Below are 13,770 nucleotides of genomic sequence, written 5' to 3'. Positions count from 1 at the left end.
GATAACTCTGAGGTCAGAAATTAGCGCGAAGAAATCAACGCGATTTAACGCCAAATAACCCAAGAAATGAAGACCATCCTAAAATCTCCAAACATCCTAAAATTTATGTCTAATAGATTGTTTCATAAAAACTTCTTAAAATGTTTATGGTAACATTTATCCTTTCAAATAGTAACTTCTTATTACGTTCAGAGAAAAAAATTAAGCATATGTTTATTTTGCAACAGGAATGATAAAGTGTACTTACATAGTGAACAGCTTTTCTGGCATTTTCTACGATTTTAGTGTTTTCTCCTAAAGTTTGACACTACCGAAACCTAACTCAGAAAAGATAAAAGATGCCCTGAGGACGAGGTTGCTAAAACGAATTTTTAATCTTTGTAGCCTGTAGTGTATATTACTACGCTGAAGCAACCTGGGAAGTTATAAGGTGAAACAAGATCGCGTGTAGAAATCCCGCACTGTGTTTTTACGGTCTCAATTTTATTTCAGTGTAAGCCAGTAAATTCAAGAATTAAACATCTGTTTCACGGCGTACATATTGATCTTCTTTCGAAATATATTTAACGGGTTTTACACAGTGTCTTACGTCATCAAGCCATAGTTTGAAAACAAACGGTGAAAATTTGAAATTCTTGAGCAACCTCTATTGTCATTAGGCAATTGAAAGTCGTTATTATGTTTCTTTTGCAATTAGATTTATACATTTTCAAATTTACCTCTACACCAACGTCACCGAAAGAATTTCAATTGCGCATACTTTAACCATCCAAGAAAATATTATCGTAAATATTTCCCATTGATAAACAGAAGTAAAAAACGTATACATAAATATTTATAAAAACTTTTAATTTTCAGACCAGCCTAATTATTTAATCAAAGATATCTTTTGCATATATTGTAAACGTGATGAATGAACAACGAGAGAATGAATTCTGAAGAGTAATCGTTTAAGGTAGGAACATTTTTTAACCATTTCGTATGCAGGACTTAGTTTATATAACATAAATATTTAAAAAATGCGCTATCTTGTGCCCAGGGCTTTTTAGCTGTTCACCACAGAACGGAACTTTAACTTCTGTACCGATGTAAATAACTTAGAAAACCCTGGGCACGAGGATGGGAAATCGAACGAAAAGGTTGATTTTTTTACTTTTAATTTTTAAGTTCGTTAAATGTTTGATAACTTTATAAATAAAGGCAAATATATATTTTAAGGTTTATTTTACGAGAAAGTTGTATAAGGTTAAAAGGCTGCGTAAATACAAATTAAACAACTCAACGTTCTTTTGTTGAGGGCGAAAAAAAAAGAGAGATTCAACGTTGGGCTAATTATATTGACTAATTTTCTGCGTGCTGCATGTTTTATCCAGCAAATGGCTTTACGCTCTACGATAACTCTGAGGTCAGAAATTAGCGCGAAGAAATCAACGCGATTTAACGCCAAATAACCCAAGAAATGAAGACCATCCTAAAATCTCCAAACATCCTAAAATTTATGTCTAATAGATTGTTTCATAAAAACTTCTTAAAATGTTTATGGTAACATTTATCCTTTCAAATAGTAACTTCTTATTACGTTCAGAGAAAAAAATTAAGCATATGTTTATTTTGCAACAGGAATGATAAAGTGTACTTACATAGTGAACAGCTTTTCTGGCATTTTCTACGATTTTAGTGTTTTCTCCTAAAGTTTGACACTACCGAAACCTAACTCAGAAAAGATAAAAGATGCCCTGAGGACGAGGTTGCTAAAACGAATTTTTAATCTTTGTAGCCTGTAGTGTATATTACTACGCTGAAGCAACCTGGGAAGTTATAAGGTGAAACAAGATCGCGTGTAGAAATCCCGCACTGTGTTTTTACGGTCTCAATTTTATTTCAGTGTAAGCCAGTAAATTCAAGAATTAAACATCTGTTTCACGGCGTACATATTGATCTTCTTTCGAAATATATTTAACGGGTTTTACACAGTGTCTTACGTCATCAAGCCATAGTTTGAAAACAAACGGTGAAAATTTGAAATTCTTGAGCAACCTCTATTGTCATTAGGCAATTGAAAGTCGTTATTATGTTTCTTTTGCAATTAGATTTATACATTTTCAAATTTACCTCTACACCAACGTCACCGAAAGAATTTCAATTGCGCATACTTTAACCATCCAAGAAAATATTATCGTAAATATTTCCCATTGATAAACAGAAGTAAAAAACGTATACATAAATATTTATAAAAACTTTTAATTTTCAGACCAGCCTAATTATTTAATCAAAGATATCTTTTGCATATATTGTAAACGTGATGAATGAACAACGAGAGAATGAATTCTGAAGAGTAATCGTTTAAGGTAGGAACATTTTTTAACCATTTCGTATGCAGGACTTAGTTTATATAACATAAATATTTAAAAAATGCGCTATCTTGTGCCCAGGGCTTTTTAGCTGTTCACCACAGAACGGAACTTTAACTTCTGTACCGATGTAAATAACTTAGAAAACCCTGGGCACGAGGATGGGAAATCGAACGAAAAGGTTGATTTTTTTACTTTTAATTTTTAAGTTCGTTAAATGTTTGATAACTTTATAAATAAAGGCAAATATATATTTTAAGGTTTATTTTACGAGAAAGTTGTATAAGGTTAAAAGGCTGCGTAAATACAAATTAAACAACTCAACGTTCTTTTGTTGAGGGCGAAAAAAAAAGAGAGATTCAACGTTGGGCTAATTATATTGTTTTATAAGGTATATACAATTTTAAAGCAGATTATAATATATTATTTAAAAAATTGAAAGGGAAGCTGAACAAAGTCACAGCAAAATATTTTTTTTTTCAGGCTTTCCGTTCTACACTTTTGAGTCAACAACATCTTTCTTTGTTTTTCAAATTTTCTCTTCTCTTTCTTTCTAATATATATTTTCTTCACCAATTAAACTAAAACAGAATCTCCGCCTCTTTTTATGGTTTATTTATTTTTGTTTATTTGGTATAAATCTTTTGTTATGGAAGCTAATGTGGTGGAAGTCGAAGAGAAGTGCCGTAAAGAATCGACGTTTTAGCAGGAGAAGGTAATCGCTCTATTTACGCCAGCTCTAAAGAGCGTTAATTATTACGAGAACACGTAAAACGATCGGTTACGGTTAGTAAAAAATAACGTTAGGAAGGCGACCACAAGATGTTTTTGAGTTGACTTGAAATAGTATTATTAGTGTCGATATCTTTAACGTTACGCGAGGAGCAAAATTTAACGAACATGAACAATACGCTATTTTGAGAGAATTAACTTTTGCTAATAAATCAGTTTCAAAATAATTGTTTCTGCTTGCAAGGATAGTGTTGGTTTTCTCAATGCGGCGCTTATACCTTTTGTAAGAACCCATGATAATTAAGTCTGGTTAACTGTATTTTAAGCCTTTACCGTCTGATTGTTCGTGTTTTGTTGTTACGACAGGTGCGCCACTTTAAGAACTAAGTTTTGATTTCAGTCTCCTTTATGTGAAAATACCAGTTTTTTCAGAAAAATCTTGTTCAACTAAAGGAATATAAAAATGGTGGATATTTGGTACCAACCTATAAAAATGGTAGACAGTTTGTACCAAACTATAAAAATTGTAGACATTTTGTACTAACCCATAAAAATTGTAGACATTTTGTACCAACCTAGAAAAATGGTAGACATTCTGTACCAACCTATAAAAATGGTAGACATTCTGTACCAACCTATAAAAATGGTAGACATTTTGTACCAACCTATAAAAATGGTAGACATTTTGTACCAAAAGATAAAAATGGTAGACATTTAGTACCAACCTGTAAAAATTGTAGACATTTGGTACTAACCTATAAAAATTGTAGACATTTTGTACTACCCTATAAAAATCGTAGACATTTTGTACCAACCTATAAAAATGGTAGACATTCTGTACGAGCCTATAAAAATGGTAGACATTCTGTACGAGCCTATAAAAATGGTAGTCATTTGGTACAAACCTATAAAAATGGTAGTCATTTATTACCAACCGGACACTTTGTTAAGAACGAATGAATTGAAACTCAAACTCTAATAACAAAACTCTTATGAAGAGGACAGTTTATGCTGGACATCTCTCTATAGCAAACGGCATTTGAAAGTTTCGATTTACATTGCCCCTAAAACTGATCTCTCAATAGCGGTCACAGTCAAAGGTTGATCGTACGTCAGTGAAATTAATTTTCGCAAGATTTGAATTTTTTTGCTTTTTGAAAATGCTTTAATTGCCACTGTCGCCATTTCCGAAAATATGTTCTAGAGAAGTTTTTTTTATTTCCATTATTTGCAAAATTAAATTCTCGCAAAATTAAATTTTATAAAACTTTGTTTTTGAAAAGTTTGGAGATTTTAAGTCATGAAATTTCTGTAAATTCACCAATTTTTGATTCGCATGATTTTGCTGTGCCGTAACCACCGGGGGCGGGCAGGGGGGCACAGGCCCCCCAATAATTTTCCTCCTAAAAAAAAGAAAGAAAGAGAGAAAGAAAGAAAGAAGTAAAAGAAAGGAAGAGAGAAAGAGAGAGAGACGGAGAGAAATGAAAAACATAAGACAGATGTTCTACTCATGGTCAAAATCACTGAATGTTTTAAGAGGGGTGGCGGCACAAGTCCAAATGTGATGTAAATTTTCTAAAAAGTACCACCTCATTCAAATTTCTGGTTTTCTTATCATGTTTAATATTATTGTAGTCGTGTAATGTAAATATGTCTCTCTTTCTATCTTTTGGTTTCTGATGGAAATTTTTATCTAAATTTTGATACCAAATGCAGCTTTTTTAAATTACAAAAATATCGAAACAATCATCGTGTTTTTTAACATTGAACTATGAGATCTTTGAGGCCTGGAAGGACATTTTCCGCCAATCTAAAGATGTAAATTTTAAAAATTTGCCACATGGTGCCCGCCATGGGGCACCTCAGGTAGCCACTATATAAGGCAAAATTCATATATGTCATTTTTCTATATAGACCACCCCAATATTAAAATTGTGGTTACGGCACTGTTTTGACTGCATGTTATTTTTTTAACAGAATTTTTTTTTTGCTGACTTTGTCAATCCTAGACGGGAAGAGTGCAATCAGCAGGCAGTGACTTTCTGCACAGGTCCCACTCAAACTAATTGGAATGTACATGTTTTTTTATAAGCATGACATTTATAAGCATCCGTAGGCTTAAATTTGGTCATTTTTTAAGCATATGCTAAGCATTATGTGAAGCCTAAGAAAAAATTGTGAAGTTTTTATGTTTTTCGTTTCGTTATCAATTTTTCTTTTTATTCTTTATGTCTGAATTAACCACTATGTAATGAGATTTAAGTTGTAAATACTGATGTTGAAAATTTAAATGCAATTTTTTTTTTTGCAAATAAGCATATATTTTTAAGCTTTTAAACATAGTTTGCAATAGTGGTCAATAATATTACTTGTTTTGTTGTTAAACATAGTTGAATACCTCGAAAACTTAGGACTGCTTGCATTTTTTGAATAATCATACACAAAACGCAAAATATAAGGAACAAAACAACATATCTTTGACACGTTTCTAAACATCTTATTTTTTAAAAGCAAAATTTGTATTTCTAAAACTCACAGTGTTTGCGTATATCGGCTATCGTAAACTTTTCCCATTTCCTTGCGGCAGGTGAGAACTTACTCTTATGGCGAAAACAAGTTTGTTTTTCTGTCCCGGAACCTTTTTCCCCGAGACGTCGTTAATTAAATTCTTTTTGTAGCAAATTATATCTTATTTCAAATTTTGTCATTGTTGTCTAATTTTTTCTCTTTCCTAAATTAAAAAAAAAGAAAAAAGAAAATAGTGAACGAAATTAATTTATATTCCAACCCCCAACCTGAGGAAACAGTTGTTATTGTGACAGCAAAAATCCTTTGCCATCTTCTACATACCTCTTCATTATGGTCAAAGAGGCTCTTTGGATCCATACTGCTAAAAAATATAGAACATGAGAACATCATTAGTGTCCATTTACAAATTAATGTTAAAAAATCAAATCTTACAAATTTTGAAAATCCTTTTTACAAGTCAACCCTTGTTTCGTTAAAACTCAGGAGGTAAACAATTTTTTGAACAGAATGAAACACAACAAATATTTGTATACAAGTATATAAGAATTTGAACTAAAGTGTAAAATTGAAGGCCTTCCCAATTAATGTGGTGTCATATGACAATTTTAACATGAGAGTCAGGACGAATATCTGTGCTAAACCTTTTCCCACCAATTTTTTTTGACAAAATGTGTGTATTAGGTCTCTAGATCGCATGTGTTCGTTGCATAAATTCACCATACTGCGTGATTCAGTCAAGTTCCAGTATTTGTAAGTTTTCGCTTAAAAAAAGAATAGAATTCCGGCTAAAGCTTTAGTGTTTAAATATTAAATAGATCACTTCGCAACTACTCTGTGTAGTCTGAAGTGTTTTACAAAAAAAAAAAGGAGCTTATCAGACATATTTCGCTAGGTTCGTGGTAATCTTCTACGTACTAGACCAATGTGCGTTAGGGTTTTAAAACACAGTTTAAAATTCAAAACTGGTAAAATTTAGTCAACAAATACTGAATTTAATAACTTTAAATCGACTATATTTTATTATTTGTAGAAATTGATCAAATTTAAAGATAAAAATTGCTAGATTGGTCTTGAAAATTACTAAAAAATCCGTTTCCACAAATAGTAGCAAATATTCTTACAGACTATTTCAGGATTCGAAAAAAACAAATACTTGATAAAAGAATTATTTAATTCCGTCTCGTTTATTTTTAATCTCACAATATTTTCTATTTCGCAATATCATAGAGTACCATGTAGGGTCAAAGTTTAAAGCAAACGTACTAATTTTTACAAAAAAAAGGAGTGGATACAAAAATAACTAATTTCTCTACTCGCAAAAAAGAAAAGCGTTTTATTTCTTCTGGATAAAACATTCACAAACATTAAAAAATTAATCGAGGCAAAATGTAATTGTTCATTGATATATTAGATTAGATAACAATGAAGTTTGGGTTTAAATAAGAATTGGATAAAAAACAAATACTGTGCAGAAATGCATAATGGCGTACGCAGCACTTTAAATATTGCGCAAATCAAAAAAGGTAACAAAGTTACGAACAATAAAGTGAGAATTTTTTTAAATTTAGAAGAAGGTATAACAAGGAATAATTTCATATTAAACTGTTACATTTTTGATAATATCTACGAAGCAAAAAACTAATATTTTAATCAAACATGTAGTTGTTATAAAAATATGGTAAAAAGGAAGTAAATAAAAAGGTAATATATCCGCATTATGGAGATGTATTTTAGGGTGGGACCAAAAAGAATGTGACTTGTGGAGTGTCTGTTTTATAGAGGTGCTCTCGTTGAAAAGGTTACTCTGTGAGATTTTTAAAAAAATCAATTTTAAAGAGGTTACATTTTTGGGTATTTTTGAAAAAATCAGTAGGGTGTAGCTCCGTGTTTCGACCACACGGATGGTCACGTGCTACTTTATCATTCTGTGCCGTAGCGAGAGACAAGACGTGAATGGTGTTTTCTACTATGCATCACATTTTTTAAGTATATGCGAAGCTTTATGGGAAGCCTAAGAAAATATTGTGAAGTTTTTATGTTTTTTGTTTCGTCGGCAGTGTTTCTTTTAATTCTTGATGTCTGAATTATCCAGTATGTAGTGAGATTTAAGTTATAATTTATGATGTGTAAATTCAAATGCAATATTTTTTTCAAACAAACATATTCCAATAAATATTAAATTAACCATAACCTAAGCATATTTTGAGCCTTTTGTAAGCATCCTTATTTTTCATTTTGTGATTTTAATTGTTTATAAAAACGACATGTAGAAAAGAAGTAAATAAAAAAAGTTAATGTCCGCTTTGTAAAGATTTATTATCACGTGAGACCAATAAGAATGTGTCTTTTTTAAGGAGTGTCTGGTTTGTAGAGGTGCCCAACTTTTATTATCATTCTCTGCCGTAGAGAGAGACAAGAGGTGAGTTTGTAATGGTGGTTTTGTACTATACATTATGAAGAAGAAATTTTCCCGCCAACTACCATTTTCATGGAGGTGTCCACGTTAAGCTCACTGTATGTTATCTATCAATTATTTACATTCGGATAAAGAAGTGACAAAAGAACTGAAAACGAGCGTAGTAGTAACTTTCATGCACAACTTTTCATGTCCCTGCCGTGCTCAATAGTCCTACTTTGTCTGTTTCACAACAAAAACGAAAAAAATACTTGTGTCCTCTAACCATGTGAGATCTTTTAAAAGAATGTCTCGTGGAGAGTAGTCTCCTTGAAAATTAGTTGCCACGCTAAGCATATTAATTTTTTATTGGTGCTTGGAAATTGACAAAATAGATCTTCGTAAAAATATAAGTGTTTTTTAATAGAAAAACTGCTTTTATATGTTACAAAGGATGTTTACAAGTATAGCGTATATTTAGTTTGTTATTTTGCATAAATTACGGAATAATACATATTAAAATTTGATTTCTTCATAAATGGCTACGGAGAAATGAACGAATGAAATAGAATTGACGAACGGACAAACGGACGAATGGACAAGTGAACGAACGGACGAATAGACGAATGGAAGAATGGACGAGTGGACAAACGGACGAACAGGCGGTGGGTGGACGAATACATGGACGTATAAATGAGCACATAAATTAAATTTATTGGAACATTCAGCCGACCTTGATGCAAAAATGTTTGTAATTAGAATCAATAGGAACCATTAAGTAATGCAAGTAATGATTTTACAAGACGTTCTGGAGTTACTTTACCTTCTTTAATCTCTACTTCAGTTTAGATGAATCTGAAGAAACGCAAAAAAATAAGTACCAAACGATTATAAACTAATTTTTTTCATTAGAAAAAGTAATTTTAAGGCCTGCTTTGTAACATTGATAATCTTGTCCCCAGCGCCTATTTTTGGCTAAGCAGTAACTGACGCAGAGGCACTGGGGGTGAGTTGTACATTTATTTTTTCTTTAGATGGATAATAAATAATCAAGTCATTATGAGTTATGAACTATCGACGGAGGAGATTGTTTACGCTGCGTTTCTTACGACACTCATGGTCGTAATCCTATGTGGTAACATACTAATATGTATCGCTTTCATATGGCATCAGCGATTACGAACTGTTACGAATCTATTCGTAATATCTCTCGCAGCAAGCGATATCTTTGTTTCGATCATTCCCATGCCAACATGGCTTTATTTTACAATTGGGAAAAAATGGCCAACTTGGTTTAGTCCAAACTGGTTTGTTTTTATTGATGTGCTCACTTGTGTATCTTCCATTGGAAATCTGACGGCAATTAGTATTGACCGATATTTTGGTGTCGTAATGCCGTTAAAACGAAACATTTACATGACGCAAACTCGCGCAATGTTAGTCATTGTTGTCGTATGGGTGTGCAGTGTTGGTATCGCAAGTGCGAATCAAGTTTTATCTTTAAAAGATTATACCTACTTTATAATGGTTGTCGGTATATTTTTACCGCTATTGGTTATAACATATGCCTACATCAACATATTTGCAACCGTGCGAAACCGTCGAATGCAGATTTCTACAGCAACAAATCGGGTTGGAAATAACTTAGATAAAGAGTGGAAACTAGCAAGAATGATTTTGGTTGTAATATTCGTATTCATCATGTGCTGGTCGCCATTTCTGACGTTAAATCTTTATTATGAGATTTCCGCCAACTCGCCGACACTTACCCTGATTAACGCCATTAAGTGGTTGCACTATTTTAACAGCTGTTGTAATCCGTTTATTTATGGAATATTTCACACTCAATTTCGACGTGTTTTTAGGCAAATATTGTGCAGGGAATCTCGCCAAGTATCAATTGTGACATAGAAAATGATTCTGTTTATTGACAACCTCGTCCCTAGGGTCTTGTAGCACCTGAGCCGCTAATACGGCATACTTCATCAACAAGGCTAAATGCCCGAGGAACAAGATTGGTTTATTAAGATGACAAAGTGTAATTATTTTTATATTAATTATATTATGGAAATTGCTGTATTGTTATTTTGATGTCATGTATCCCTCTCACTTTCAACCCTAGAGCTCTTTGAGATAAACGTCGAAAGTACTTTCAAGGTTTTATTCTCAAAGAGCTCCGGGGACGAGAATGGCATGCCCCTGTATTAAACATAAGTTTCTTCTTCAATAGGCTCTGAGTAACGAAAACTTTTTGGGACTCAGCAAACTGTGAAAACAAAATTCTAGGACTTTTTTAAACAAAACTCTGCAGTCAATCTTAAGGTTTTCTAGAACAGCTTTCAAATAATTTCTCGAACCAGTTTGATTAACAGCTAATTCAGATTGTAATAATATATATAATGGTCAAACAAAGAGAGATAAACATAACCGTTCAAGAAACTCCTATTTCATCGGGAGGGTCAACTTTCAGCAGAAGAAAGAACAGAGAATTGACAGAGATTTTTTACGTGTTTTAAGTTACAGGTTTTATTAAGGTCTTTTTCTTATGATTATTGTTAACAAAGTTTGTTTTTATAGGACTTTTCTCTAAAATAACTATTTCTTTTCAATATCTATGATTTTCCAGACACTAGTCACCCTCTCTTTCCCTGTCCTTTCTAAGCGTACAACCATGGTTGATATTATACAATCGACCTTTAAACTTAAACCTTGGGTAACACAACAAACAACGATACTTGTCGAACGAATTCTTTTAAATAATTCAACGATGTTTACTTCTAAAATGGAAATATTAAAAAAATTAAAATAGAAAGATTGGTTAACGTGATTAAAACTTTGCTGACGACATCACTTTGAGATTTTTACTGATTTTTATTAACCATGTTTGCTGATATATATATGGCTTTTAGAGTTAAAATATTGTTTTAGAGCGACATCGACATATAGTTTATGACGTCATACTGTGGTAGTATCCGTCCGTTTTCCGTTTGTAAAAATGATTCTATATATGTTTTTAAAAATTATTTCAGGTATTAAAAATAAGTATTTCTGGTTTCTGGTGTTACTAAAATGAAAAAGGACGCCTATTCTATAAAGGACACTACACACTTTACAAAACCACTTCCTCCAAAAAACCACACTCCTTTATCACACACACTTACCATCTGTGAAAGTATGATGATAATCTTGCCACTTAACTGCGTTATTAAAAAACAGCACTCACCAGATACATTTATAGTTGTTAAGCAGTGGATATAAGTATCTGTTTGGAAACAAGTACCTGTTTGAAAATAAGTACCTGTTTGGAAATAACTAACTGTTTGGAAATAAGTACCTGCTTGGAAACAAGTACCTGTTTGGAAATAAGTACCTGTTTGGAAATAAGTACCTGCTTGGAAACAAGTACCTGTTTGGAAATAAGTACCTGTTTGGAAATAAGTGAATGAATGTTCAGTTAGCTCCCGGTAACTTGAACGCCGGCTAACTCAAACTTTCATTATCTCGAATCATTTTTTGGGTGCCTTGGACTTACGCTAATACTTTCTTATAAAAACCTTCGGTTAACTCAAACCTTGGATAACTCCAATATTTGTAACTCGACCTATTTTTGGCGGTTCGAGTTACCAGGAGTTAACTGCATGTGTTTATTGTCCTCTGTTTTGTTGAAAAAACGTATCAGCGCTCTAAAATTGATAAAAGACGCAATCGAAAGTCAAATTCGTTTAGTTATCTAGTGAGATGGAAGAGCACGAAAGACAACTGAACGGAATGCACTGTTGAAACAACGAGAACGACCAGACTGCAAATAAGCGGCCGTCATCTAATCTCCATGCATATTTTCATTTTGAGCAGAATTGCAATATTAACATAAGATACATAGGATCGAGAACTAGAGTTTGTGTCTAGCATGGAGATATAAAAGAAAGCTCTTTATACCTTCATGTGTCTAGTAAAGCTAAACGTAAAATATTGTTCGACTTAAGAAGATTTTTGAGTTATGGAGATTCGAGTAGTAGAGAGTTGATTATGAGAGTTTATTAGGAAATTTCACGGTGCCTACGAATTCGTTCGAGTTAAGAAGCGATTCAAGTTAAAGGGTTTTGAGTTATGGAGAGTCCACTGTAATACAATAAATAAACAAAGAAAAAATAAAAAATTAAAGATTTACAGTTTTGAGTCAATATAAAAAGCTGCAATATAAGAAAAAATGTTTTGTGATGAAGATTTATCACATCCATACATTTCGTGTAAAATCTTTATTAATCAGAGAGTTTGCAACATAAGTAGCATGGGATTTTTCATCGTTTTTTAAATTTGTTATATAGGTAAACAATATTCCTAGGCGTGGCAAATAAAGCAAACTAATCGTACCAAATATCTTCGGAAGGAGGTACGGGGCTGGAAGAGATGAGGTGGGTGAAGCTACGCGTAACCAATTTGATCAGATTAGAATACGATTATTTTTATAGAGATCATATCAATTATAATTTATTTATTCGTCTTTTTATTATATATTTGTTTAATTTTATTAATTAAATTCTTTAAAAAAAAACAAGTTATCAACGGGGTTACCATAATATTTTTTGCTTTTTTCACAGGTGGACAAAAAACAAAAACATTGAACAAACTTCTTCACTAAATTTTTAGCATGTTTTTCTTGAAGAGCTAACAGTATATGTTCCAGACGCTTGTTTGCTATAGAATATGTTTGATAAACAGCGTTTGTTTTGAACAACGATAAACAACCGTTTAAAGTAAGACCCGGGTGTCGCAAACCTCTCTTCGTAAAAAGGGGGTTGAAAGACAATATTTAAATTTATTTAACCAAAGACTTTAAAGCGACAACATGTCGCAGCGAGGACTGCACAAAAACGACATCGTTTACGCCACCTTTCTTGGAATATTAATGCTCTCCATTATGTGCGGAAATGTGTTACTATGTGTCGTTTTTGTTACGTTTCGACACTTTCGAACAGTTACGAATTATTTTATAATTTCGTTGGCAGTTAGCGATATCTTTGTTGCAATTATTCCAATGCCAGCATGGCTTTATTTTACAATTGGGAAAAAATGGCCAACTTGGTTTAGTCCAAGCTGGTTTGTTTTTATTGATGTTTTAACTTGCGTTTCGTCTATTGGAAATTTGATGGCGATTAGTATTGACCGCTATTTCGGAGTTACGATGCCACTGAAACGAAATATTTTAATTACAAAGAAAAAAACCATGATGGTAACAGCAGCGGTATGGATATTTAGCGTGCTTATTGCCAGCGCTGATAAAATCATGTCGTTTCTGGAATACACGTATTTTGTGATGATCGGCGGTATATGTGCACCCCTCCTAGTCATTGCAGGCGCTTATACGGGAATATTTTTAAATCTAAAAAAGCGAAACGCTCGACGCAGTTTAGGGAGCATACATGGAGAATGGAAGCTAACACGAACTATATTGATTATTATTATTTTGTTTACAATTTGTTGGACGCCATTTTTTAGCGTAAACATGTGTCAAATACATAATGTATGCTCACCTACTATATCGATGATTAACGCTATCAAGTGGTTGCACTACTTCAATAGTTGTTGTAATCCAATAATATATGGGATATTTAATAAACAATTCAGAAGAGGGTTTAAATGCTTAGCACTGAAGTGGTTGGGAAGACCTACTTCAAATATATCTACCTCGAGAATGATATACGTAACCCGGACAAGCACTGTGTAACTTAAAACAAACACATAAAGGTTATAATATTTACGGTT

The 13,770-nt window shown here is 32.6% G+C and overlaps 1 protein-coding gene across 1 annotated transcript; it reads left to right on the top strand.

The window, feature by feature from the left end:
- Nucleotides 1–1,985: 1,985 nt before the first annotated feature.
- Nucleotides 1,986–13,732, top strand: LOC130645962 (uncharacterized). The gene is made up of 7 exons (XM_057452089.1): nucleotides 1,986–3,066; nucleotides 9,042–9,915; nucleotides 10,634–10,720; nucleotides 11,104–11,244; nucleotides 11,687–11,740; nucleotides 11,914–12,026; nucleotides 12,847–13,732. Exons 1-7 carry the CDS (start codon nucleotides 3,011–3,013, stop codon nucleotides 13,730–13,732), a joined length of 2,211 nt encoding a protein of 736 aa, XP_057308072.1. The 5' UTR covers nucleotides 1,986–3,010.
- Nucleotides 13,733–13,770: the final 38 nt, after the last annotated feature.

The sequence above is a fragment of the Hydractinia symbiolongicarpus genome, chromosome 5 (assembly GCF_029227915.1).
Source record: "Hydractinia symbiolongicarpus strain clone_291-10 chromosome 5, HSymV2.1, whole genome shotgun sequence".
NCBI classification, from domain to species: Eukaryota; Metazoa; Cnidaria; class Hydrozoa; order Anthoathecata; family Hydractiniidae; genus Hydractinia; species Hydractinia symbiolongicarpus.
The sequence above is the reverse complement of the archived record's forward strand: the minus strand, read 5'-3'. Positions and strand labels throughout refer to the sequence as shown.